At 50.7% G+C, this 27,470-nt stretch overlaps 9 protein-coding genes across 9 annotated transcripts; 3 read left to right on the top strand and 6 right to left on the bottom strand.

Moving 5' to 3' along the window:
- Positions 1 to 690: 690 nt before the first annotated feature.
- T069G_05702 (nmrA-like family domain-containing protein) lies at positions 691 to 1,617 on the bottom strand (the record flags this gene model as incomplete). The annotated part of the gene is made up of 1 exon (XM_056172912.1): positions 691 to 1,617. The coding sequence occupies one exon, from the start codon at positions 1,615 to 1,617 to the stop codon at positions 691 to 693; it is 927 nt and encodes a 308-aa protein (XP_056029770.1).
- An 826-nt stretch (positions 1,618 to 2,443) lies between these two features.
- T069G_05701 (eukaryotic aspartyl protease domain-containing protein) lies at positions 2,444 to 3,858 on the bottom strand (the record flags this gene model as incomplete). The annotated part of the gene is made up of 3 exons (XM_056172911.1): positions 2,444 to 3,323; positions 3,385 to 3,511; positions 3,579 to 3,858. The coding sequence occupies 3 exons, from the start codon at positions 3,856 to 3,858 to the stop codon at positions 2,444 to 2,446; spliced, it is 1,287 nt and encodes a 428-aa protein (XP_056029769.1).
- Positions 3,859 to 5,165: 1,307 nt separating this feature from the next.
- Positions 5,166 to 6,899, top strand: T069G_05700 (RIO1 family domain-containing protein; the record flags this gene model as incomplete). Its single annotated transcript, XM_056172910.1, has 2 exons — positions 5,166 to 6,716; positions 6,789 to 6,899. The coding sequence occupies 2 exons, from the start codon at positions 5,166 to 5,168 to the stop codon at positions 6,897 to 6,899; spliced, it is 1,662 nt and encodes a 553-aa protein (XP_056029768.1).
- A 649-nt stretch (positions 6,900 to 7,548) lies between these two features.
- T069G_05699 (fungal specific transcription factor domain-containing protein) lies at positions 7,549 to 10,285 on the bottom strand (the record flags this gene model as incomplete). The annotated part of the gene is made up of 8 exons (XM_056172909.1): positions 7,549 to 7,649; positions 7,709 to 7,821; positions 7,894 to 8,790; positions 8,853 to 9,104; positions 9,175 to 9,462; positions 9,526 to 9,772; positions 9,841 to 10,071; positions 10,189 to 10,285. The coding sequence occupies 8 exons, from the start codon at positions 10,283 to 10,285 to the stop codon at positions 7,549 to 7,551; spliced, it is 2,226 nt and encodes a 741-aa protein (XP_056029767.1).
- Positions 10,286 to 10,739: 454 nt separating this feature from the next.
- Positions 10,740 to 14,791, top strand: T069G_05698 (RNA dependent RNA polymerase domain-containing protein; the record flags this gene model as incomplete). Its single annotated transcript, XM_056172908.1, has 7 exons — positions 10,740 to 10,957; positions 11,027 to 11,700; positions 11,760 to 12,551; positions 12,612 to 13,280; positions 13,338 to 13,750; positions 13,805 to 14,009; positions 14,061 to 14,791. 7 exons carry the CDS (start codon positions 10,740 to 10,742, stop codon positions 14,789 to 14,791), a joined length of 3,702 nt encoding a protein of 1,233 aa, XP_056029766.1.
- A 607-nt stretch (positions 14,792 to 15,398) lies between these two features.
- Positions 15,399 to 17,118, top strand: T069G_05697 (uncharacterized protein; the record flags this gene model as incomplete). Its single annotated transcript, XM_056172907.1, has 3 exons — positions 15,399 to 15,484; positions 15,851 to 16,590; positions 16,649 to 17,118. 3 exons carry the CDS (start codon positions 15,399 to 15,401, stop codon positions 17,116 to 17,118), a joined length of 1,296 nt encoding a protein of 431 aa, XP_056029765.1.
- Positions 17,119 to 17,276: 158 nt separating this feature from the next.
- On the bottom strand, positions 17,277 to 19,225 carry T069G_05696 (arylsulfotransferase (ASST) domain-containing protein; the record flags this gene model as incomplete). The annotated part of the gene is made up of 3 exons (XM_056172906.1): positions 17,277 to 17,705; positions 17,777 to 18,418; positions 18,476 to 19,225. 3 exons carry the CDS (start codon positions 19,223 to 19,225, stop codon positions 17,277 to 17,279), a joined length of 1,821 nt encoding a protein of 606 aa, XP_056029764.1.
- Positions 19,226 to 20,654: 1,429 nt separating this feature from the next.
- T069G_05695 (AMP-binding enzyme domain-containing protein) lies at positions 20,655 to 24,509 on the bottom strand (the record flags this gene model as incomplete). The annotated part of the gene is made up of 1 exon (XM_056172905.1): positions 20,655 to 24,509. The coding sequence occupies one exon, from the start codon at positions 24,507 to 24,509 to the stop codon at positions 20,655 to 20,657; it is 3,855 nt and encodes a 1,284-aa protein (XP_056029763.1).
- Positions 24,510 to 25,883: 1,374 nt separating this feature from the next.
- Positions 25,884 to 27,470, bottom strand: T069G_05694 (amino acid permease domain-containing protein; the record flags this gene model as incomplete). Its single annotated transcript, XM_056172904.1, has 1 exon — positions 25,884 to 27,470. The coding sequence occupies one exon, from the start codon at positions 27,468 to 27,470 to the stop codon at positions 25,884 to 25,886; it is 1,587 nt and encodes a 528-aa protein (XP_056029762.1).

Raw genomic sequence — 27,470 nt, 5'->3', positions numbered from 1 at the left:
CCGCTATTTCCTCCCATTCAGATGATGAACGGCTTTAGTAGTTTTGTCTTGCGAGCACCAATCATACGAGCAACGTTGCTCTTGTTACTCCATACTCGATAAAGTACCAGTACTCGCGCCGTACTGTCCGTCGTCTTTGGGTGATTTAGATCCGCGGCAAATATCGTAGCTTGCATATGGGGGTGTTGTTTCAAAGGAAATGCGTACGGAGCAGACCGGAGCCGAGGAGATGCTGGTGGCAGGATTGTCGCGTCTGATGCAGAGAGCACGGAGCATGCCGATATGGGGTGCAGCGTGCTGCACTGTTTGCTTCGTATTCTTATTCACATTGCCGGGTGTAATGCGACCCGACGATAGCAATAAAATGCCCAATACAATATATTTCAGGCAATATTTATGCAGTGTGCCATCCATGAGCGCTGCACGTTTCGTCCAATGTACAGCATCATCACAATCTGTGGATTCTGCATATACTGCTATGGTAATATGCTGAATCCATCAAGGTGTGTAGCACTGCATTCATTCATCGCCGATAAGGCCGATAACGCTGATAACACCCCGGATTCGTGATAACGGAATCGTGTTTCGTTTCATTCAATTCTATTCTATTATTAACAAACAAGTAAGATAAAAGATGATGATAATACATGATATTTGATCGATCCATTACAGCACAGCGCAATCAATCAATCACAGTGCCTCGTCCAGCCTGACGTCCATCGCCGCCAGATACGCTTTCACATCTGTCATCTTCATCCCCCGCGCCGAATTCACCGTCTTGTCCTGACCCCAAGCCACCCCCCTGGCCTGAGCAAACGTATCCCTGTACTTGACCATTGTGTTGTCCGGATCCTCGCGCATCTGCCTGGCCAGCTCGTCCAGGTCCCAGAGCTCGCGCCGGAAGCGAGTGCCAAAGCGCTCGTCCAATAGATCGCCCACCTGCGCGTACGTGAGAGTGTCGCCCGCCACGTAAACACACTGGTTCTTGAGGCCCTGCGGATCCAGAACCACCTCCGCGGTGGCCCGGCCAATGTCCACGGGCGTTGTGAGCGTGATGCTGTTGTCCCACGAGCCGAGCCCGCGCACCGTCCTGGTGCTGAAGTCGACGATGCCGAACTCGGCAACGAAGAGGAAGCTCATGAAGAGGCCGGTCGACACGATGATCCATTCCGTAGTGTCTTGGGCGCGAAGCATCGCTCGCACGCCCAGCTGCTCGTCAAACAGGTCCTGCGAGCTGCCCAGGCCGATGGCGTCGTAATCCATGCCAAACTGCCAGGGAAACCACCGCACCTTTGCCTCGAGCGCCGCCTGGGAGAGCTTGGTCTGCGTTCCTGACGGCAGGCCCATGCCGTTGCAGGACACCACAGTGTCGTATCTGGTGAAGATGGCGGCGAGCTCCGACACCGAAGCCTGCACCACATCAGCCGCCTCAAAGTCGACGCCCAGCGCTCTGATTTGCTGAATCAGCTTCTTCTTATCGGGTGCGGCAGAGTCCAGCGTGGCCTGCCGCATCATGACGGTAAACCTGCTGTGGTTGCGCTTGGGGTGTCTGGCGAGCGCCTCCAGAACGGCGAGGCCAAGCTCGCCAGCACCCAGAACGAGGATGTTTTCAGCCATTGCGCCGCGGTGATTGAATTGTTTGTTTAGAGCCTGCAGATTGGCAAAAGTGAGTTGAAGACGAGCTCCCATGATCGCCGTCCATTGGCCTTTATTTAACTTTGGCACTTGTCGAGCTTCAGATCGTCAACTGGCCTCCCCGTAGAAGAATTTTTTCTCTTAAGCCATTACATGGCATGACTTTTGGAGGCAAAACTGCCCATCCTCCATTCTTCATTGGCCCGTTGACCAGCTTAACGAACGTCACTCTGCCGTATCCAACTTTTTCGCTGCTAAGCATTGCCGTCCTTGGCAACCGGATCTGACAAATGACTTATCCTGTGAATGAATACGAAGATATACGATCGCAAAAAACTGTATAGTTGCAATTTTACTATTCTACTCCTGGCGTTCAAACTAGCTGAAGCGGATCTTTACGCCTTTGTTCGCGCTCGCGGCGGATTTAAGCTATTTTGGCGGGGGAGAGGCCTTGTTAGTGAGATGTAAGTAATAGCAGGCTGGCGGGTAAGAAATCCGGCTGATGGCTAACAGCGATGGATTCGCGGAGATTATTTGGCTAGGCACAAAAGGTTAAATGTTGACAGGTGCCGAACTAGTTGCATTTGAAGATATGAATGAATATTCTAGAAACTGACATCACCACCCTCCCATTATCTCCTATACCGATTGCCTACATACTCTTCTATCCAAAAGTCGAAGCCAGGCGGAAAGACCTGTGTCATGTGTCTCGTGAGGAGCAGAATTGTCTGTCCTCTCTTGAAGCTGATACTTTGATACGTCTCTCATTACTGTGATTGCAAGACGGCGATGCCGAGACGCAGCTACCTTAGACAGTGGTGTTCTTGTTGGCGAATCCCACAACATTGTTGCCAAAGTCAAAGACGGCAAACTGAGCCTTCAGGGCAATGTCTCCCAAGACGCTAAACGGCGCGCCCTCGTTATCCTGGATGCCGCCGTAGCAGTACGTCCTGTTGATCTTTCCATAATTCATGTAAGGGCCTGGGACGATGCCTCTGTACGTGCCCAGTCCAAAGGCAAAATCGGGTAGCGTCGCGGTGCAGGGGAACACCATCATTCCCACTTGGCTGCTCATGATCGAGCCGTTGACCTGCGCATAGTAGGCCCTGACGATGTCGGTGGGTGCCAAGAGCAGCGTGGTGCCAGTGTCGGCGATGGCGTTCCAGGTGCGGTTTACGTACTTTGTATCGTTGCTGCCGACGCGGTAACCGCTGAGGGAGACTTCCCACAGGGGGCTCTTGGGGTTGATGGCTGCATACTGGATGGCGCCTGTGTACTCGGAGGCGTTGATGTAGCCAAAGTTGTAGTTGCCGGGCTTGCCCTTCTTGAGGTTGGCGGTGAAGAGCGGCTTCACGAGCTGGGCCTTGATGTTGTCAAAGTATGTCTTCTGTTTGGTGGGACGAACTGTATTGCCAGTACTGAAGGCGGCACCCAGAATGCCGGACGAGAAAGTGTCATCGCTGATGTCTTCGGAGACTTGGATAGCAGACTCAACAGACTGTGCGTTGAAGAAGGTGTTGCCGATCTGTACACGGTCCCTGTAGACGATGCCGTTGGCGCTGGAACCGTCTCCATACTTGATAACCCATGATAGTCCGTTCAGACGTGAGCTTGTGTTTGAGGCACCGGGGTTATAAATCGCCTGGCCTTGGACTTGGGACGGATATGTGTCTGTCGAGAAGACCCAACTGCATTTGATTGGTGTCAGTGAAGGGAGTTTTCTCTCTCAACACACCAAAATCGACTTACAGGTCTGATGAACCGGTATCAAGGTTTATTGGCAATGTTTGAGGTGGTGTACCAATCTTGATAGGAATAACATATTCTGAATCGGCTCCCGGAGATGGTGTGGCAACGGCAGTGCCCGTCTGATTGCCTGTTTCTTCGATCAGCCCTTTTTGGTTCCTTGAATCATATCGTGATCCTAGACAGGGAGAACTTACCAGCATCAAGGAGAGAGCCAAATCTGCGGTACAGATCCGGATTGGCCATGATCACATGTTTGATATGCTCCGGGAGCTGGGGGCTATATTTTGCCAGAGCTGCAATATAGGTGGCGGGGACATTGGTTCCTTTGTAATGTTCGTTATATACTTGAGAGATGGAGAAAGTCTTGCCTTCGGGAGTAGTAGACTCGATTGCTTCACTCCTCGGCTGGGCCACTGCTGCCGCAGCGGAGTTTGCCAAATATGCAAGTGTGAGGGCAGTTGCGTGAAACTTCATGATGATATAGTGTAATCCGAAGAATTTACAGCGAAAAAAGCGACTATATCAAAGGAAGCATCAACTTCCAGCGGCTTTCCCGTCTTCAATGTTTTGAATCGAGACCAGAGGAAGCTGCTGATACAGAAGGGCAGAGCTGTGAATATTCACGACCTTGTCACTTATTTTATACACGGCATGGCATTCCGGGATGAAATGGGCTTCTACCCTTTGGATTGCATTCCCGTTGCAGTGTTTTACAACTTACTAGAGCCCGACTTCCGAGGCCACTGATCATTGCCGTGTTAGAGATCTTGGTTACCCCGTGATGGTCGCACAGGTCGCGGAATGGAATGCAATTGGAGGCATGTGCATGGGAATATTTGCAAGCTATATAGAGCATGGTTTCCGTATGTCTATGGAAATTGCGGGAGGATAAGTGAATTTTGTGAGACATTCTTATTTTCCTTGGTGACGATCGTAGGGATTGACCGAGACATTGAAAATCAGCAGATATGCGTGGCTGTCCTTGCCCTTAGCCGTCGACAACTTGGCTGCCTCCGATGGTCACGATTGCATTTCAGTTGCTAGAGAAGCATTGGTAAAGCTTGGGGATGGAAGATTGATGACGGTATTGATTTCGAATCTGTATGCATGGCGTTTGGCCTTGGATGCATATTCTCTCTCTGTCTCACCTGATCACATGGATGAGCTCTCATTGCCGTGGTTAAAACGGCATCTTACGGCTTTAAGCTCTGAGTCAACAAGAACAAGCTGACTCAGTGATGTGCTGTAAATTTGACTCTTTTGACTTACAAATGGCAGCACAAGCTCTTTTGCCACGGCTTTGTAAAAAGAATTAACAGGGATGTGAGATGTGAGACTCGGATCGAGTTTGGGGATGAGGAATATCAATCAGACTGGAGAGGCACTCGCCACAGGAGAGGATGACTGATGGACGGTTGATGTCTGGTACCTGACGAGCATGTACTCATTTACGGTGACCGTTGGTGACTCACTGGGAAAGATCCCCGCCATTGTAGTCCTACATCAGTGGTATGGAGTGACTTAGCGTAAAGTACCTCGCGCTATGGGCATTTTTAGCAGCGGAAATGCGCCACCACACGGAAACTTCAAAATTTCTAGATAAGATAAAAAATCGACGGCGGCGAGACGATTTTTGCAGCATCAAGCCCAAGATTGAGAGCGTTTGCATTTGCGCACGACCGCAGTATTTATTCTTCTCTGCTTCTTTCGTTGGTCTTCCCTTGTAGGAGAATAGACAATAAGCAGAAACACGCAGAAACAGAACCAAAAACGTCTGCAACATGGACACTGAAGGTGTCGCAGCCTCCCCGGCAGCGCCTCACCAGCCACCATACCAATATACGGCCAACCAGGGTTACGAGCAGACCGAAGAGGTGCCCCGCGAATTGCTGAGGCAACAGAATGCCGCCCCGCTTGCCGACGAGGATGAGGACGACGACTATCTCGAGGACATTTTCGACGAGGACGAGCAGGACGAGGAATGGGCCGCGGACGGCGACCTGACCAAGACGTACAACCGCCAGAGACAGCAGCTGACGGACGGCGCTGCGATCCCGCGGTCGAACCAGCAGAAGCCCACGGCAAACACATTTGCCAGTGTCGACGACCAGGTCTCTGCGCTGTCCAAGCATGCCACCAAGATCCGGCTCGACACCGTGAAGCAGGATGGCGAGCGGGACAAGGACAAGGCCGATCGGGCCACCAGCGAGCAGGTGCTGGACCAGAGGACGCGCATGATTCTGCTGCAGATGATCAACCGCGGCGCTGTCAGCGAGGTTCACGGCGCCATCAGCACCGGTAAGGAAGCCAACGTCTACGGCGCCGTGTCGTATGACGAAGAGACTGGCGCTGCCACGCAGAGAGCCATCAAGGTGTACAAGACGGCCATCTTGGTGTTCAAGGACCGTGAGAGGTACATCACCGGCGAGCATCGGTTCAAGGGTGGCTTCGACAAGGGCAACAACCGCAAGATGGTCAAGCTGTGGGCTGAGAAGGAGTATCGCAACCTGAGGAGGATATACAACGCCGGCATTCCCTGCCCGGAGCCCCTGGCGTTGAAGCTGCACGTGCTGGTCATGGGTTTCCTGGGCGACAAGAAGGGCTGGGCGTATCCAAGGCTGCGAGATGCCAACCTCAAGGGCGACGATGTGGACCAGCAGTGGCAGAGCCTGTACGTGCAGCTGCTGGGGACGATGCGGCGCATGTACCAGGTGTGCAAGCTGGTGCACGCCGACTTGAGCGAGTACAACATCCTCTACCACGACGGCAAGCTGTACATCATCGACGTTTCACAGAGCGTGGAGCCGGACCACCCGCGGTCGCTCGAGTTCTTGCGCATGGACATCAAGAACGTGGGCGACTTCTTCCGGCGCAAGGGCGTTGACACGCTGCCTGACCGGGCCATCTTCAACTTCATCACTGTGCCTGAAGGGCCAGTCGAAGAGCCTGAGCTGGCGGAGGCGATTGCCAAGCTGTATGAGACGAGACATGCTGCTGCGAACGAGGAGGAGGCTGCTGCTGAGGAGGTTGACACGGAGGTTTTCCGGAACCAGTACATCCCGCAGACGCTGGAGCAGGTGTATGACATTGAGAAGGATGTCAAAAAGCTCGGTCTTGGAGAGGGCAATGAGTTGGTGTACAGCAAGTTGCTGGCTGACCAGGTTGTTGCGCCCAAGGCAGACGGCGAAGGAGAGGATGAGGATGAGGAAGATTCGGACGATGAGTCTGGCGAGGGGGCTTCTCTTGGCAGTGATGATTCTGAGGATGATGAGAGTCGGTTTGACAAGGGACGGCCGAGAGGTCGCAAGTTTGAGGACAAGGACGAGAAGAAGGTATGTTTCCCCATATGATGGATGATGTTGAGTTTGAGAGCGTGATGACTGACTTGATTTTTCTTACTGTAGCAACATAAGTTGGCCGTCAAGGAGGCCAAGCGAGAGAAGCGAAAGGAGAAGATGCCCAAGCATCTGAAGAAGAAGCTCGTTTCTAGCACGTCAAGGAGAACGAAAAAATAAACAACTAAAAAATAAAAACAGGTAATCTTCGAATTTAAAAAAAAAGCATTTGGCCATTTTCTTTTTATCTTGTCCATTTTCTTGTGATACTAGTGCTTCTGCTGTTACTCCATATCTTGGTGATAAATGCATAGTTGGACAGGGAGACATGTTGGATGATGAGCACTGATTGTCGTGATGAAGGCCAAGGATGGCGGTTTAACATCTGAGGATGGGTAACCCTGTTCATGGACTTTGTTTGCGATCTGAATTCGCGCGAGGGGTGACCCCGCGAGAATCTGGATGATCAAAGAGAGCGCTGACAACAAGTCTCCTGGCCGTTGAAGATGCGTTTGCTGTACGCTGTACACGGTTGAATCCGAATCCATGTACATGATGGTTAACCATAGCGTCTTTGTGACAGTAACAATTTCATCATTATTAGAACTTGGGAAAGATATAATCTATATGCTAATCAAAATGACAAATTCACCACCCCTTTCGTACATACTAATAAACACAATTAACCCGGTTGCTTTTTTTCTGCACACTATGTGCGTATTCATCATAGTCATGGTCCATAATGTTACTCCCTACTCCCCAATCCATTACGATATCCATAAAAAACAGAATACTAGACTACATAGTTACCTACCATCCTCCTATCAAATTAGAAATAATACTGCTGGTGATTCTGACCTGGTGGAGGTTGCGCCAGGAAGTCAAAGTTGAAGGCGTCCATGCCAGTGTTCCATGGATCGGGAGGAGATTCTAAGCCGATTGTTAGTTTATCGGTGAGTTGTATCAGCTTGTTATGAGATTGTACTTACCAACCCAGATGGAATCGTACAGCTCCATGGGTGCATTGTATTGCATAGGATCGACGATGGGCGGTATGCCGTCCATAGCGAGGTTGCTATTCATTTGCTGAGGGTAGCTCATCCTGATTTAGTGAGTTAGCATTCTGTTAGGCCTATAGAATAAAAAAGGAAAACGAGTTTGCTGCTTTACGTACGCCGTCATGTCTTGCATGGATGAGCCGTTTTGCATCTCGGCCATGGCCATTGCTGCGTCTTCGCGTGCATCTGTCACCTGCGGCAATGGACGGAACGAAGGATTCGAGATCATGGCATTGTAGCCGCCCTGGCCATTCAGACCGAGATGCAAGGGAGTCCTACTTCCACTAGCAACAGCAGACAAGTCGCCTTCCCGCTTCAGGCTCGACATGTTGACTTGTCCGTGGTCGTAAATGTTCTTGAGGGCTGTAAGTGCTCTCCACAGGGGGCCCGAGAGCTCAATATCTTTATCAGTCTTGGCGACATGAGCCTCTGGGGAGCTAACCTCCTTGGCCGCCGTCGCAGAAAGTGCTTCAATTAGATCTCCCTGGAGCTGTCGAACCTCGGGGTCAGACTTGGTATCGGAAGAAAGGCCAAGCAGCAAGGCCGATGACAGGCCATGGTATGTAAAGGCCCAGCTTCGCGTGGGAATCACCGAAAGCTGGTGCATGGCAAGGAACATTTTCACCGTCTCGGTCAAATTGATCCTGCATCTGTCTGTCAGAGCTTGCTTTTGCGCCGGCTCAAAGGTGCAGTCCCTTCGAAGCGCCGGTCGGCATGCGACAGAGATAACAAAGGACGTATGAAGGCGGATGGCGAAGAATTGAAGACGATCCAGTGCCGTCTTGCACTTTTCTTTGTCCTGCATATGGGGTGCTGCCCGCTTACGAAGCTCCTCGACAGCCTCGCAATTCTCAAATATCTGCTCATAGGAAGCGGAGGCCATTACATCGGGATTGAGTCGCCGCGAAATAATCTCGATGAGATTATACATCATCTCCAGATAGCCATAGTTTCCAATTGTTGCATCCAAATTGTGGGGAATCGGGCAGCTCGGAATGTTTGTCATAGAACTTCTATGCAGCCAGTAGAATTAGCATTGCATTCGGTACCTTGAAGATGAGCAACTAAATCTTACCGATCAAACGACAAGGATGTCAGGGTATCATGCCAGACACATGACCACCAGAGCCTGCGTCGAATCATTTCCTTGGACTTGGCGGCAGGGGGTGAATTCTCTCGACTGGCCCGGATGGTCGGGCGATGCAACCCCAAGGATTGGGCGAGGCGGCACGTAAGGCCGGTGAGCGCCCACGATGCTTCAGCCTTCATGTCATTGAGAAGAACAAAGTTTGTCAACAACAATGCTTGGATCGAGTCAAATGACGGCCTGTATACAAAAAATATGTGGTTAGAGTACAGATCCAAATATGCGCCTAGTGAGAAGCCTGTCATCTCACCTCAACAAAAAGTTGGCCAGCCGGAGTAGATGGAAAGATATCTGAATGTATTTTTGCGAATCCTTTGTGCGGATATGGTACGGGGATTCGTGGTACTGTGAGCCGACTGCCAAGACTGCAAATAGAATGGCCAGCCAAGAGGCCGTCACAGGCCTCGAGGCTTTAACGGACTTTGACGCATTTCGGGATCGATCCTCAAGATAGATCATGAGATTGGACTCAAGCTCATCAATGTCGAGAACGAAACCCCAGAACGGTTGCGGGATCTCCTTGTAAGTACGGAAAAGTCTGTTCAAGTAGCGTCAGTATGAGATTGCGTCTCATCAGGCGGTACTCGGTGCTATGGCATACTTCATAACCTCTCTGTCTGACGGCAGCTCGGTGGCAATATCACGAGCAAGCCGCTGAAGGTGAGTAGACGACATGAGAGGAAAGGGCGCGGAGGTGTCTAGCCCCAGAATGGATCTCATGTCTCGTCGGATGTCGGTGCCGTCCTCTTTGTTGTTCGGCGATTGCTCTCCTAGTAGTGCCGGGATGCTGTTTTGTCCAACGTAACGGTCAGGTACCGAGTCAGAATCGTCCTGGTTTGTCGACAGTCCTATAAAGAGGTTATTCAATGAACTCGACACAAATAGCTGAGCGCGTAACTGGATGCCATGAGCTCACCAATTGCTGGAGGCCAGCTTTCTTGGCGCTCATCTTTCACATTCTCGTCTCCGTCAGACGGTGAGCGAGCTCTCTTGCGACTATGAGAGGCGGTGGCATTGTGCTTGCTCGCCGAGGATCGATTCGGCTTATAAGAGCAGAGCTGAGGGTGTTCTCGCTTGACGCAGTTCTCACATGGCTGCTGGTTGTCACACTTGACCTTGCGCTGACGGCATGGCCAACAGGCGGTCCCTGTGGTGCATTAGGCGTTAGTCGCGCGGCAATTTGAGAGACTTCCCGAGGGATCTGATGACGCAGAATTTGCTCGCGTGGTCCCGGGGAGGTGTCTCATGTTGTATCCTGACTTACCGTAGCGAACTTTGCGGTGCGAGTGGATGATACGGCTGGCCTCCTCAGGTGTCAGATCATCGACCGGCACCTGGTCGTCCGCGTCATTGTCAACCATGATTGGATTTGATGCAACAATCTCAGCTCCCGCGGATTATTCGAACTGCATGCAGTGGACCCGAGCGTCCAATTACTAGCTGATGAGTCTGGGCTGCTGCGAAACTCAGTTCATCAACGCCGAACACCGAGCATCTCCACGAGCGTTAAGTGGTGGAGGATCCGGAAATGCTGGGCTGAAGGCGGATCAATTGGCGGTCCGGAGCTGGATATGACGATGTCGCGTTCGAGGTGCACGTGACCGCGTCCCTGTGATCTCACACGTGCAGCTTCTCCAAGTCTCCAACAGTGGCGGCTCGGCGATTCCCCGCAATCGCGGGAATGGCACAAGTTTAGCCTTGGGCTGGCATCCACCACGGCAAGGGCTTATTGCAACAGTCACTTATACGGACGAGCAGGTGGATAAGCTTTCGCTGCTGGTTGCCGGCTGTTGGCTGCTAGACGGTCCTCGTACAATGTCTGGCCCCTTGGGGTCTCAAGGACAGAATCGGTCTACGCTGGAGCTGGACCGCATCATTAGCAGGCTCAACGATGACTTTGCACTGCAGCTTTGCAAGCCGGATGTAACACTCTCTCCTCGCAAATATCGCGAACGGCAGCGGAGTGATGAGGAAGCCCGGATCGACGACATTTACCAGAAAATCCAACAGTTGCATTATCGAGGAGACAACCGGTTAGTCGACTGTCTGGGGCTCTTTCAGATACAGGGGCGGTTGATCTTGTCTGATGCAGAGTCACTCAGTCCTACCCGGTATCTCTCTACCAGTCTTCGAGCTCTGCTCCAGGAGCGGCTCTTGAGAATTCTTCGTGATATCAACGGCCTGGAATCAAAACAATTAAGCAAGAGAATGTCCGAAGTGACTGCAAATCACTCTCAGAAGCGGCCCAAAGGCCAGCCGCCTCACAGGTATGAACACCATGATGCAGTGGATGCTCTCCCTGTCCGCTCAAGCGGTTCATTTGCGGACAGTGGTGTCTCATTAGCCTCTGGAAGTCATCGATCTATCGGAGAAGTTATTCAACCACTTGCTCAGGAGCCATCTTTTGATCAGACTTTTGGTTCAAGCAGAGCTTCTTTCCCGTCTGAAGTCTTTTCCTCAAAGAATACGCAAGACGTATCCTTCATTAGCCAGACGACTGTCGACTCTGGATATCATGACAAGTCAAATCGCTATCCATACTCACAACAAACATCAGCCGAATCTTTCTCACATTCATTTGGATTGAGCCAAAGCCGAAACGACGTGCAGCAAAATTGGAATTCTCTCCCTAGTAGACCAAACAAACCCACCAACCAGCTGGAGTACCTGGATGATTCGCGATTTAAAAGCCCTTTGCTTTTGTTAGACCGCTCTTCCCAAGATAGCGTCGGCTCTGTGAGCCAGACGATTGATGAAAAACTTGCTAATATTTGGCGTAAGCATGCGTAATGATATGGAATGCATGTGTTGTTGCTGACCGTGGCGATGATATAGCTAAATTACCAATCCCAGCGTTAACACATGCACCTTTGGCTGTGATTTGGGAGATTACAAGAGCCGCTCTTCACTGCAAGGTTTCACTGGACCAATTCGACCTATTGTATGAGCCGAATGATAGCTGGCATGATCAAAGCAGCTTGAGAGATACAATCTCAAACCATCACTTGTTCCATGGCAAGAGCTTGCCTCCGTCCAGCGATCCGGTGGCATGGCACACAGCACTGGGCGACTTTCAGACCAAATTTAAGACCGTTACACTCTCGGCAGACTTGGTTTACAACCAAGATTCGACCGGGCCATTGTACAGTCTTCAATTACATCCGTTGAAACTCGAGCTGGGTCACCGACTGGCGCGCCGATTCGGTGCCGATCGCTTCTTGGAAATTACCATTCCATCGCCGTCGGGTTCGGGTTCGGCGGATGAAGAGCCTGATGTCCTCAAAAAGGATCCAAAGAGCCTTGAAAAGATTGTAGATTGGCTTACAAAGCCGGAGCATTACTTTCTTGGGCGGACTTGGAGGCCATTCTTCGTGCGCAATGTCAAGGGCAAGAAGATTTCTGGGACAAACAGAAACACAGCGGTAGACAGAGTCTATTTCTTTGCTTGTGATGCTAATAATTTCCGCCCTAGTGCAGCTGGTGGCATCTCGCCGCTGGCAGAAGCGTTGGAGACAAAGGCCCGCACGAAAATGAAGCTCAGTGGTCTGCTAAAATGGGCCATTGGTATTGACAACGAACGCAACTCGGAACAACCAGTTACCAAACTGTTTTCTCGCCTGGCACTGAGTGAGCTACTTTATCCTAATATTTTTTATGAGACTGTGCTTTCTGACAAGATTAAATTAGGTCTCAGCCGAACGTGGCCAACTGTTATTCTCGAGAAGCATCAGATCATCAACAAGCCCGAAGATCTAACGTGTGGTGGCATGGTAATGAATGATGGAATCGGCCGCATATCGCCAAGTTTGGCCAGGAAGGTTTCCGTGGCTCTTGGGTTGTCTGACTGCCCAAGTTGTTTTCAAGGTAGACTGGGGAGTGCAAAGGGCATGTGGTTGATTGATGTGGATAGCGAGGAAGACTCCGAGAGAGACTGGGTTGAAACTTACCCATCACAAAGGAAATGGAAATGCGATTTTGAGGATCCTCATCACCGAACTCTCGAGATACGAAACTGGCCATCTGAATTGAGATCAGCATCTCTGAATCAGCAATTTATCCCGGTACTAGAGGCGCGATCACCACAACCCGACGCAATGCGACGCGCAGTTTCCGAGCACCTACAGAGAGCCCTGCACGCTGACCTTGGTGAGCAAGCTGCCGCCATGAAAGAACCCATGAGTCTCCGATTATGGATTCACCAATCTGGTCCTTCAAAGAATGATCGGTCGCTGGATGGGTCCGCAGGATTTCTGGCTGGTCTCCCCAATGACAACGCGGATAGAGTCGCATTTTTGCTCGACTCTGGATTCGATCAGAGGAGAATGAAGTATCTCAGGGAACTTGTCTGGGAGATGTGTAAGAAAAAGGCTGAGATTTTGAAAACCAAAATGAACATCACCATTCCGTGTTCAGCCTATATTTACATGGCTGCGGACTTTTCATCAACGCTTGAAGAAGGAGAGGTGCATCTCTCCTTTTCCACGAAGTTTCAGGCCGAGGGATTCTCCGACACGCTACTTGAGAACATGGATATTCTAGTAGCAAGAGCCCCAGCCCATCTCCCTAGCGACATCCAGAGAGTCAGGGTAGTATCTCGACCAGAGCTTCGAAAGCTAAAGGACGTCATTATTTTTTCGACTAAAGGAACTATACCCCTTGCCGATAAGCTATCAGGCGGCGACTATGACGGCGACATGGCATGGGTATGTTGGGATCAGAATATTGTTAGAAATTTCGACAGTGCTCCCTTGCCTCAGAAATTGGATTTCATCAAGAGCGGATATCTTCGCAAGGTGACTACGCAATTCAAGGACATTTTGGATCAGGTCGGTAGAGACAACTACAGGAAGTATATGAACGACCGACCTGCGCACCTTCAGGATGCCTGTGTAGAGTTCGTATCGAGAGCATTTTTGTTCAATCTACAGCCCTCATTTCTCGGTCGATGTACGAAGTATAAAGAGAGGCTCTGCTATTTTCAAAATTCTGTTCAAGATCGAGATGCCATACATTTAAGCCAGTTGCTTGGCTACTTGGTTGATCAGAGCAAGCAAGGTATTGAGTTTACTGAGGAAGATTGGAAGCGTTTCTGTATTCAACACCTCGAGAAGAAGAATACCTTCCTTCCCGATCCAGAGTATGCGAAAGAAAAGGGATCCCGAAGGCCTGATGCTAAGGGCCGATTACACATACTCGATTACTTGAGATTTGATGTCGCTGATACGGTTATTGACGAAGTCTTGACCAGCTTCAACAAGACCGTCAAAGCGAATAACGCCATACCTTATGATGAAGACCTTACAAAGCTCTGCAATATATATGAGGAGAGGTCAAAAACTTCTGCTGGCTGCAGCCAGCTTCTGAAATATTTGCGAGGCAAGATTAATGTGCTTCACGACGAGTGGCGTGTCATCAAGTCTCGAAATGGCACCGACGACTCCAAGTTTGCCACCAAGGCAGATTCCATGTACCAGAGGTGGATTGATATACAGCTACCGGCAGAATTGCTCGCGAGCGGCGAATTTCCGGAGCTGGTTCATGATTTTAACAAGAATTCGGCCATGAGCAACTGGGAACTCCTCAAAGCCTCGACCGCATTCAAGAACCATTACAACAATGGTTACAAATTCGTCTGGTACATGGCGGGCAAACAACTAGGTTTCATCAAAGCGATGGCGCATCGTGCCCCAGGAGAGACATCAAAGGTCATGGTGATACCGGAGATGTGGGGTATCTTGCGACCGGACAAGAAGCTCATCACGTCTCTGTCGCTACAGAGAGAGGCTGCTCGAGATTCGGAGAGCGCGGTGGCACTTGAAGAGGTGTTTGACTTTGACGACAACGGCACTGTTATTGACGATGCTTGATTTCGATAAGGGCTGTGTAACAAAGAAGATTCGCGGGGCAAAGATGAAGGATTAATTTTCTATTTATTTGGAAAATCATTGCAAGCGGCGAAAATTGGTTTATTAGAGGGCATTACCAAGCCCGTGGATCGAATCGACTTGGAAATGATGGTTTTGATTGATAGCGTATTGGCGACATGATCTGCCCATACCATTTCTTCTTTTTTGTTATAAATGATGATATTATGGTATAATTTTTACTATATATGACAGCCTTATATATAAATTTTACGCTTGTAAGAAGAAAGATGGCAGATTTCAAGCCGTAGATGATGACTGCAATATTGTGAACTAAGAGTAGCAGGAATACTTGGATGTGAGCTTTTCCTGAGCTTGATGAGCTTAAAAGCGGGGCAGGTTTTACGCGGGTCTAAGTCAGGTTAGCGCCAACCTATATCCAAATATGGTTAGGCTCATAAGTAACTAGTGCATTAGTCATCCACCGAGCTCAAGCAGCAATCCTAAATTCACGCACCGCCCTTTTCCCAACGCATCTCAGCCACTTCTCCTCTCGACGGACCATGAATTCTTCCACTCCGGGCAACGCCCTCCATCCATCTCGTCTGCCATGGTCAACAGTCCTGCATCGTACACTCAGGACACCAACGTCAACACCGACCATGAGGAACTGACGCAAGATTCTCATCCGCCCGGGTTAGTGAGATAGCCCTTGTGTGATTCCACTAGGCTCTCAGCCTACGTGGATAGCCGTGCCGCTCTACTGGATGGCGAGCTTCAGCAGAGGGTTCACTGCATGCAAGATCCATCTCGGTGCCTGTTGTCAGCAGAGTCTGGTAGCAGGATCGGGGTCTTGTTGGCCGCGGCATTGGACAGCGTTCGAAAGCGCCCTGCCTCTGTTTGCCTCCGTTTTGCAAGACTCTCTGAGGCGTAGTCATCCGGTGCTGAGCGAAGGGGCTTTTCACTACGCCTTTGCAACTTCATCATCTTGATTCAATGTCCTGCATTCTGGCGACATGTGGATGCTTCCTCCCTTTTGTTTAGTGAACTGACACGTTATAGGCCGGGGCGGCAACCCCAACATGTCGATGACAACCGTGACTTCGATGTGAGCAATGCAGGCAAAATCAACAAGAGTGAAAGCGAGGAACCATCCATACCGAACGCGACGATACCTAGCTCCAGTAAACAGACGGCAAAGGCCGATGAAATCAAAATACGCTGCTCAAACAACACGGTCACTTGGAGGGATGAAGACGACGAAGTGCATCAGACTGATCATTTGGATCTCGAGATAAACATCGATACCACAACCAACACAGCCTTTTTGCGGTTGTATGGCGACGTCTTCATCAAATCCAGCAAGCCTCCCAATAGGCGAGCTATCTATGTGTACATCCGCCCTGAGATTATCAAATCCATCACCTATCAGAACGAGAACAATGTACGATCATTGTGTTTCTCATTGGCACTGGAACCCGACCTTGTTACGCCCAAGGAGCCCATTGTTGCCAAGCCCAAGAGCAAAGCTTTATTGAATTCGATCGTGGCCCTCTCTCAAGTGACAAGTTTCACCGTCCGTCTCAACAGCTCCAGTACGACTCCATCAGCCCAGTTGAAGAAGATCGCCTCCATTTTTTCACCTCGTCCGAGCTGGAATGCCGCACTTGGTGATCTTAGTGGGCTGTATACCGGTAAAGGGGGCCAAATCGCCAATGCGAGCACAGCGGCTGCGGGCACTCATGTGCAAGCAGAGTCCCCTCCGCCGTATATCCCTGCGTCTAGTAACGAACGTGTCTCCAGTACGCACACTCCACTTAACCATCCGATGACTCTAGACTTACTAACTGGTAACTTAAGAAAAACGCAAACTTGATATACCTCAAGCTGATGGAAACGGCTCTTCCGCGAAGAACAGTGACATGCCACCCATTAACTCTATTATCAATGACATGGAAAAACGTATCTTGAACAGCATTAGACAGCTCGGAGAAAAGTTGCTTGATGTGGATGCCAGCTCTAACCATTGCCGCTATGGAACGGAAGAGAGAGAAGAATTACTAGAAGAAGTTGCAACGCGTGTTGACGACGAACTAACAGATCTAAGGATCCAGTCAACTGACGTGATTGAAGATGTTAAAGACGAGGTTGATCGCATGTTGAATCAAGTCGATGATGACGCAAAGGAGAGAATAGAGGTCCTAGAGAGCGAACTGGAAGGCAGGATGAAGCATATAGCAGAAGAGGCGGCAGAAAAGTACGTGAAAGACACGCTACTGAATGCGAGTTGGCGAATGGATGGCACCATGTCCTTGCAGAGGCAAATGTAGGCCACTCACTGCCATTGTCACTATTGCACAAGCAGCCAGCGCATCTCTATTGAACCATGACGTTGGCTATGACTTGGATGCTAGAATATTCAATGTTTAATAATACATAGCCTACCTAATATTAACATCATTGTTCTAATAGAACCTGAGTTGTACTCTTAATCTCTCAAGTTTACCATCCTGTATCCCTCTTCTCCGTGCCCACGCCGTCCCCTTGCTCTCCTTCGCCAGTAATATACTCCTGCATAAAAGACGCCTGCAGCGCCAAATATCGATCCACCCATGACACCTACCGAGCTAGTACTTGTGCTTCGACTCCCTGATGCTGATGATGGTGGCGGTGATGGAGATGGAGGCTTTAGGGTGACTATGCCGCTTTCTACAGTGGCAGGTTTGCCCTCGTTTTGGAGATCGATGACGATGGTTGAACCGAGGACATCGCCAGAGGATGACACAGCGGCTGCACCAACGTATCGACGAGTAGTATTTTGGCTTGATAGGGAGATGGCGGTTTCGAAGCCGTGGCGGGGAGATTCGGCAATGAGGTTTGTGTGGCTGTTGATGCTGCTGTGATCATTGGAAGCAAACTACGGAGTATTGGAGTTAGGATTTTGCTTGAGACGGAACAGAACAGGTAAAGGGTAATAGGGATGCTTACTATAGCCCATGAGGCAACTTCTGTTGCACCATTCCACGAAACGTAGACGGTTGCATTGAGGGTGCTGTGGTTTGGTGCATCAGCGGCCACACTTGGTGCCCATGAAGGGTTCCCTTTCCAATCTCCTTTATTGACTCTGTAGGCAAACATGTCCGGCAGTGGCTCTCCGCCAATTGCACCCCTCTGAAAGTCCATAACCGGTGTGCCGTCGCTGGTGTATTCGACAAATCCGGGGTAGTATCCCCATCCCGTCATGATGTTTCCACTGTCTAGAGTTTGATAGCCTCCCATGGCGCCGGAGTCGATGTTTTCTGGATGGGAGAATTCGCTGACTACCCTTGCAGTGTGGAGGACTTGGTTGACGGCGATGCGGAGAGCACGAGTTTGACATTTCCCTTGACAGGGACCGCTGTATTCGCCGTGGTTGTCGAAGAGAGTGATGTGAGTCTCGTCGGTGATGTTGGATGATGGAATGATGCGGGCGTCGTGCTGCCAGCTGATGTTTGTGGCTGCGCCGTTGGAGAGGTCGGTGAATTGGTTTTGTCTGCCGCCGAGGATCCAGATTGGGTGGCCGTCTTTGCCGTCGATGAGAGTGAGGATGGACATGTGGCGGCTGGAGACGAGGTAGTTGCCGTCTTGAGTCTATAAATGAACAATGTTAACGATGGGTGTTTTGCTGAGGTAGATGGGTAGAATTACCTTTTCTATCGAATTGATGTGGAAAAAGTCAAAGCCGGAATCTTCGCTAACGCCGTAATCGGCGTTGTATGAAGCATATGAATTATCGATAGTGAAGAACTTTGAAGCTTGCCAGTCGAAGATTAACTCATTCGTTGCTGCATCGACTTCTTGGAAACCGCTGTCCATGAGGAGCGCATTTTCGGGTCCTCCCACAGAGCGGCAGTCAAAAGGGATATTAAAGTATGTTGAGAAGATGACGGTTCCGCTCTGGGTGACGCTGAGTTCATGCATGTCGGCACGGGCGTCGTTGAGTCCTTGGGCAGTGACGTTGTACTTGAGGTTGTAGTTTTCATCGAAGAAGAGACAGTTTCCATTGGCGTGGCCACGGGTATGGCCGCCCTCCCAAAAAGCAAAATAACGAGTGCCATTAATAACATGTACATTTGAAGTATACGTATTCTCGTATTTCTGATCGGCATACACGAGGCTCATGTCGCGGGCATCGAAGATCATTGGGCCGGCCTTGTTCTTCCCGTAGACTGTTCCGAGGAAGATGAAGGATGCATTGTCGACTTGATCCTGCTCCCATTTGTTTACAAGAAAGACGGGAGCAATAATGTCAGAAGAGCGGAATGTTTGGCTAGGAAAGCCTTTGTCTGTGTCGGCAAGTGTTGTAAAGTCGGTGGCATTGGTGATGAGTGGGACGTCGGCCAGAGTGGAGTGAGCGAAGAGAAGCGCAGTTGCGCTGATAATTGAAGAAAAGTGCATTGTATAAGGTGTGAATGCCGGCAGATGAATGATATCAAAACGATAGGATATATATATGGCGCTTTTTATAGAGATGATAGACAATGGGTATCAGCAAAGGAACTCATTGCAATAGTGTTGCTAAAGAATGGCGGTAGTTGGATTATAGGAAGCCTGTTAGAAAGCGTAAAGGTTTCGGCCAGACAAAACACGGAATGACAACGAAATTAACAACGAAATAGGATGAGAAAGAAAATTATTACAACTGGAATACAGACTATCTAAGTGAGCGAATCGATTTGTTTAAAAATATTGGAACCGTGTAGTCGCAAATCGTCATACGCGGCCACGGCCCCTTTTTGAATCCACTTGCTTCGACTTCTGACTTTGCTCCATCAATGATCGACATTTACCCGCACTAAAAGATAGCAGATTTTGAAGGACAAAAACTGATGGACTTTACAATACAGAGAAAGCCCCATGGACGCCATTCCGTGAATTAATGGTCCGATTTCTACTTGGGTTATTTTTCACGGAACTAAAGGTCGAGATATTGGGCGACTGTTGATCTTGGTTGAGCGGCCTTCGGGGCTGGGAAAGAAGATTATATATACAATGGATGAGCGAATGAGAATGATTCATGGTAGCATGTTGAATGAAGATGAGAATTGCCAAGACAATAGGCGTTGACGATCGGTTTGATCTGAAACAAGTCATGGGTTGGTATTTTGGCGAGGTGCCGATGAGCCGGAGATTGGACAGAAGTTATAGATTGGTGATAGGAATCTTATATGTGAAAACAAATGGAGAATTCAAAACATACAGTTTGTTTCCAGACCGAATCCCTATACTATTCCTTATACATTGCAGATGTTTTCTGGATAATATGGATGGATGTTCTAGTCTCAGCTGTCAGGGTTCTCAAGGGGAGCGATGTCGATCTCCAAATGCCCACCATGCTTCACGATGCGAGACTAGAAATGGCTGCAAAGACTCTTTCCCCTTTGATCATCCTGTTAAATGGAAGATTTAATTCTTTCTTTCTAAATATTACCAGTATAGTAAAAAAAGGTAATCTGCCTGTATATTACAAAGATAGGTAATGCAGAAAAAAACTGAAGCCGAATTATCGGAGGTGCTCGGCTCCGCAGTGGGTCGCCGCTTGCGTGGACGTTGCAGGCAATTTCTTCGCGCCCGACGATCCGTTGCCCTGAAGCGACATTCCGAAGGCTTGTGTTGAGAACCTGTATTGAGCGAGATGGCTAAGAAAATGGACTGGATTAAACATGTATCGAACAATTCATTACAAGGTTACTATATAAACCATTATGTAAACGATGTGAGTCGTGAGATGCGTGTATATATCTCCCTATTCCCCTTTTTAACCGCCATTCCCAATATGTTTCTCTTTTAAAGATCCCAGATTGTCCTCATATTACGGCTATACATTTTAAATGGGTTCATCTCGAGGTTCAATCAGAATCTCATTGACTGCAACGTGCTCCGGCTGGCACACAGCATACACAATCGACCGCGCCACATCTTCCGGATCAAGAATCTTTGCTCCCGATGGTTCGCCGTACTTCTTAACAGCCTCAGCATCAGTCGACATGCCGAGAAGATCCGTGGCAGTGTTACCGGGCTGGATCGAAGTCACGCGGAGACCAGACCCGGCCGTCTCAACGCGCAGAGCCTGCAGCGTAGCCTCGACGAAGAACTTGCTGGCCGAGTAGACGCCGAGTCCGGGGAACACCTTGCGGCCTGCATCCGAAGAAATGGCGACGACGTGGCCGACCTTTCTCTCCAGCATGCCGGGCACCGTGGCAGCGAGGCAGTTCAACACGCCCTTGCAGTTGACGTCGACAGTGCGCTCCCATTGATCCGTCTGGACGTTGGCCATCATGGTGTAGTACATGACGCCGGCGCAGCAAACGATGATGTCGACGGGGCCGAGCTTCTCTGTGGTCTCGCGGACGAGGGCATCGACTTGGTCTTTCTTTGCAACGTCTGTCTTGTGGATCAAGACTTTACCGCGGCTGTTGCTGAGAATCTTGGCCTTGATACTCTCGAGGGCTTCGGTGCGTCGCGCAGCAAGAGCCACGGATGCACCCTCCATGGCCAGGCCAGCGGCGACTGCGGCTCCGATACCTGAAGAGGCACCTGTGACGATGGCGACTTTGCCGGCGAGACGCCCCTTTTTAATGTTGTTGGAGACTGCTCCGTTAGTTTTGAGTCGACGAGGAGGCTTAGGAAGCCAGCCCCTGGCGTAAAAGTGCCGTGTGTACGTCTCGAGAAGGGCGGCGTTGATCTTAATCCGCTCGATTCCGTACAAGTCTAGTGTAGGCTGCGTAGCACCGTCCTTGAGAACAATGGCACCCTGAAGCGAATCGGCGGTGGGCATTCCTCCGCGTAGAATATCAACGGTAAAGGGCTCGTCTCCTCCACGAGAGCCTCGCTTCTCGTTCCAGAGTTCTACCCACTCATCCCATGGGAGCCGGCCCGTTTCGTAGCCTAGCTCAGCGAGGGAGTCGAAGAGAGTTGCGGCCTTGATCGGGCTGGGATCACCAAGATGATACACGAGTTGATCTCCTTGCGTGTGGTCAGCGAGTGTAATGATTGCATTGCTCACAAAGTCGACGGGAGTCATTTCAACGACCCAGTTGGCGACATCTGGGGCCTGGCCAAGCTGGAGGGATTCGATAAAGAGAGCATTGAGGAGATCATAAGTGTTGGCAGCACCGGTGACACTGTGGCCGCTAATGGTTCCGGGTCGGTAGATCTTGACCGGGATGCCTCTCTTGCTGGCCTCCATCACGAGCTTCTCTGCAACCCATTTAGTCTGGCCGTAGCCGTCTTGAAGCTTGGTGGGCACATCATCAAAGTCAATCATGGCATCCTCGGACCAGCCCTCGATCGATGGTGGCAGCACGCCATTAGTCGAAATGTGGTGAAGAGTAGCACCGCCACGCGAAGCAAGGCGAAGTATCTCCCTCGTTCCACCCACGTTGGCACTTCTCAGAGCGGCATAAGGGTAGACCAAGTTGACAGTAGCTGCGGCGTGCACAATGACTTGAGGACGAGCTGCGAGCTCTTCAAAGGCCTCTGGTGACAAACCAAGACGGCTCCTAGCCAGATTTCCTGGGACAATCTCCATACGGTCTAGCATGGAATCGCTCCAGATTCCCAGATCGATGAGGTTCTTGCGGATTCGTGCTGTGCCGGCTGGGCGGCAGTCTTCATTAGGCTCTGTGAATCGCACCATGCACAGGATAGTTGCCGAGGTGTGTTCGATAAGATATTTGAGAAGGAATGCTCCAAGGTAACCTGTAGATCCGGTGAGGAGGATTGTTTCAGCGTCACTGAGGCGCTGCATTTGCGTGCCTGGAATAGCTTGAATATCCTCTGGAAGCACAGCGTCAGCTCGAAGAACGGCTGGGAGTTCTGCCTGCACCTCCTCAGTGTGGCCATCACGAGCAGCTTTAACAGCCTCTAAGTGACCCTCTAGAGTGGGAGTGCCTGCCAACGGACCCAGGGGAACAGGGAACCCAAATGCTTTGGTGAGTCTGCTGGCAAGATCTGCCAGAGTCAGAGAGTGACCGCCCAGGTCGAAGAAGTCGTGCTTGGGCGTGATGATTGAGATTGGGACATTGAGAGCCGCAGCCCATATCTTAATAATCGTATCCATCTTAATAGTGACGTTTCTCTCCGTCTTTGCAGTTTGTACGGGAGTTTTCGGCCTAGGAGGAGGTGGCAGGGCTTTGAGATTGGTCTTGCCAGAGACGGCATGCGTAGGCAGCTCCTTGAGCTCAACCCACAGAGGAGGAATCATGTAATGTGCGAGATGAGCAGAGAGCGCTCGACGAGCAACCGGGCTGTGGCCGGCCTCGTCGATGACAACAATCGTCCGGCCTGGGTTGTGCTCAGTGTCCGGGACGATGTAAGCCACGAGCTGCTTCTGCAGGCCTTCTCCATGAGCGACGACGGCACAATCTCGTACGGCTAGGTGCTTCACAATGGTGGTCTCGACGGCTCCTGGCTGAACAGTGTAGCCGCGAGTCTTGATCATGCCGCCCACTCGGCCGGTGATCTCAAGGAGGCCAGACGGGAGCATCCGCGCCATGTCTCCCGTGCGGTACATTCGAGCGCCCTCCTTCTTCTCAAAGGGATCCATCTGGAAAGCAATGGCAGTGGTTTCAGGGAGGTTGAGATACTCTCTAGCTAACAAATCGCCACCAACAAAGAGCTCGCCGCTGACACCTGCGTCCAACCTGTTTCCAGCCTCGTCCAAGATGTAAATGTGCTCAGGGTCCACAGGCGGACCGACGGGACAGACGCGAGATTCGTAGTCGACAAATGTCTTGATGTCGCCCACAGCTATTTCGTGTGTCTCGCTGGCGCTGTAGACGTTGAGGAGGCGAGTGTTGGGGAGAGCGCTGCAGGCTCGACGAACAAGATCTGTCGTGACCACCTCGCCGTTCAGCCACAATGACCTCAGCTCAGGAAGCTTCTCACCAAGGTTTGGATGTCGCGAGAGGACGGTGGTCAGCAGAGTGGGGGTCATGAGGGTGTCTGTGATACGTCTGGCAGCAAGAAACTCGACGAGGCCGATGGGATCGTAGCTTGCGTTATCGGGAACGGCAACTGTTGTGGCACCTCGGATCAAGGGGCGCAGCATTTCCCAGACGAAGAATACGTTGCATGCAACGCGGTCCCCTGGCTGGAGATCACTTGTGCGGAATCTCAAGTCGTAGCTGAGAACGGGAGCTCTGTGAGGGTTTGCAATGCCCTTGGGCTTGCCGGTGGTTCCTGATGAGTACGACACAAAGGCCAGGCGATCCAGGTCATCACTTGCAGGCAGAGGCTCCCTCGTCTCGACCACGACAGGGGCGGCATGTCCGTTGGTAGTTGGCTCAGGTTGGTCGATGATAATCGTAGCAACACTAGGCTTGATGCTGGCAGCATGAGCCTTTTGTGTTATGATGACAGTCGGTTTGGCATCATCAATGACATCGTTGAGAAGGCCCGTGGGATAGGCCAGCTCCAGCACGAGAAAGGCTCCTCCAGCTCGGAGAGCAGCGAGAGACGCAATGACATTGTCTGCGCTTCGTCCCATCAACACTCCAACCAGATCATCACGGCCAACTCCATACTGGCGCAGGCGATCAGCCAAAGACCAGGTCAGGCTATCGAGTTCCGCATAGGTGAGAGTCCGGCTCTCGTCCTCCAGGGCGATGGCATCTGGCGTAGCTTGAGCCTGTTGCTCGAACAAGGCCGCTAGATCCTTTGTTGTGTCAATGATGCTCATCTTGGAAGTTTGGCGAAAGGCTGATGAAGAGAAACGGCGCCAATGCTTCACAAGTGTTGATGCAGCGTCCAAACGGCGGTCTGAAAAATAAGCGGCCAAAAGTCTTTCCGTCTGTATGCTCAAAATCTCGTGAAACACTTCTTAAGTATCAATTGGCCTTCCACTTCGCGTATGTGTTGCCGCCCAGCAGGCCAAATTGGGCGCAATTGGGGGTTTCGATGATGGTGGTGGGATTTCAGCCTTTTGGCCCACTTGATTGACCCCTAGCGTGGCGAGTTTTCTCCGGTCTCGACCTTGAAAGATTAGCTTGCAGTATGCAATGAAACTGTGATAGGCGAGGGAGAGGCTGTGCAACGTCTGCGGTGCGAGGAAGAAAGCCAAAAAGCAGAAAGGAACAAAAGGGACTGAGGCTATAGCCGGCAAACTGTGCTGACTTTGTTCAATAGGCTGTATTCACTCAACAGCTGGTCAATTCCACAAGCTAAATCTCTTGTCGTGGGGCTTATCGAGCTGGCGATCTCTGGATGCAGCGCTGTGATTGGCCTGACATGTGAAAAATGCCTGGAGTTGTTGTTCCACATCAAGTTTAGCTGCGTGAATCCACAGACGGCTCGGGGTCGCGTGCCTTTTGCTTTTCTAGAGGTTGTCTTTGTTCTCACGTTTTCTTATCAGTTGGTGGCTGTAGAATGACGGGTAGGTAATATCATGCTTAGTGAACTTTTATTGAGGGTTTTGCTGTGTGTTGTTCTAAGCAGCCATGCTTATTCAAAGCCTTATCGTCTGCTGCTCTTCTCCTTATTTGAACGACATGAAAGTGTGAAGCACTTGTGAGATGTTACATCTGGGTCAAAGCGTGGGGTATACCGTCTTGAGTTTAGCTCTGTGTCCTTTCAACACTTTGTTTGATTGCCCAACAAAACACAATACGAACGCGAAAGGCTCTGACATGTGATAGCGGGCAAGCGTGGGGAAGCAAGAAGCATTAATATTCTGCAAGAGACTGATTAGAAGCTTGGCATATTTAATCTCGCATTTTTCTGTTTCTCTGATTCAATCCCATCAGACGTTTAGCCAGTGTGATGAAGATGAGCCACGTCCCTATGTGCGTCTTCAATACATGCATGCAATCCATGCATGAGAGTTGAAACCAGGTCAGTCAAAAAGACTCGATTCATTTGCGCATCGTCCACAACTTCACAAAACCAAGATGACATGACGTTTCAGAAAATGGGGTATCAATTACTACCTAGACTAGATCATGACACTCGTACAAGACAAAATAAATAAAAATACAACAATTAGCCGCTTATTTTCACACACGCATAGTTTACTCCGAATGACTTAACCAACTCCTCTTCCATCATCATCATCAGCTTACGCATCCGATCGGCCCTTAGAAATGTCCACCTCGGACACTGGTATCCACTTGGTCCTGTAGACAATCTTGTGTCCGACATAGAGAACAATGAACAGGATGAGGCTGACATAGGCCGCAAAGAAGGAGCTAGTGTCCCAGTCGATGAAGACGGTGAAGCCGTTGGTGAACAGGATCAGGACGTTGAAGAAGAAGCCAAACCATGAAAGGTAAGGCTGGAAGGGAGCCTTGTATGGGAGCTCGTCACGGGGGATGTTTTGGTACTTGAGCACATTCATAAAGCGGATGTGGCACAGGTTGATGAGCGCCCAGCTGATGAAACCGGCAACGGCCGTGATGTTCAGCAGCCAGTTGAACACAGTCGTTCCATTGTTGGACAGGTTGAGGAAGGCCAGCAGACCAAAGGCAGAGCAGGCCGCAACAGCGTAGTAAGGGGTTCCATACTTGTTGGCGCGCTTGAAGAAGGCAGGCGCGTGACCCTCTCCAGCCATGGCGACCAAGATACGGCTGCTGGAATAAATGTCAGAGTTGGCAGCAGACAAGACTGCAGTCAGCAGAACGGCGTTGATGATGGAAGGGAGCGCCTGGATGCCGGCGAGCTTGGCAACAATGACGAGAGGCGAGGCCGAGGCGTTGGTCGATCCGTTCTGGAGATCAGGGTTGTCATAGGGCACGTTGATGCCAACGAAGAAGACAGTGCAGTTGAAGAGCAGGAAGACGGCCCAAAAGGTCCAGCGGATGGCCGTGGGGATAGCCTTGCGCGGGTCAGCCGTCTCACCGGCTCCAATGACGACCAGCTCCGTGCCCTGGAAACTGAAGCCGGCCGTGACGAGCACCGTCCAGAAACCGACAAACTGGCCAATCTTGCCATCGACCAGGTACGGGGCAAACGCACCGGGCTCTCTCCAGTACTTGAAGCCAATGTAGCCCTGATCACCAACACCAGCGTTGACGCAGATGCCGAAGATGACGAAGCCGATAATGGTAATAACCTTGATGCTGGACAGGTATGCCTCCATCTCTCCAAAGACAAACGTCGGCAAGAACTGGGCGGCGGTAAAGACAACCCAGAAAATGGCGATCCAGACACCGATGCTGACGGACTCGGTCCAGTACTGGATGATGAGACCGCTGGCAGTCAGTTCGAGGCCGATGGTGATGACCCAACTGAACCAATAGATCCAACCCATGGCAAAACCAAGAGTAGGATCCATGAAGCGCGAAGCATACACGGTAAAGGCACCCGTGACGGGGATGTATGACGCCATCTCTCCCAGCGCGACCATGATGGAGTACACGACTGATCCGAGGAACAAGAAGGAGATGAAGAGAGAACCAGGTCCAGCCTTGGACAGGGCACCGCCAATACCCAGGAATAGACCAGTTCCAAGAGCAGCACCAATAGCGATGAACTGCAGGTGGCGAGAGTGCAGCTCACGCTTCAGGCCCTCATCGGACTGGCCCGTCGCGAGGTCGGTGCCCGGAACATCGCCTGAGCTTTTGTCGTTGATGCCCTGGATGTATTTCTCGTCGGTCATGAGCGGGCCCACGGGAGAAGTAGTCGCGGTCGCATCGCCAGCGGCCAT

The sequence above is a fragment of the Trichoderma breve genome, chromosome 3 (genome assembly GCF_028502605.1).
Source record: "Trichoderma breve strain T069 chromosome 3, whole genome shotgun sequence".
NCBI classification, from domain to species: Eukaryota; Fungi; Ascomycota; class Sordariomycetes; order Hypocreales; family Hypocreaceae; genus Trichoderma; species Trichoderma breve.
Note: the sequence above shows the minus strand (reverse complement) of the source record. Positions and strands in the feature narration are given on the sequence as shown.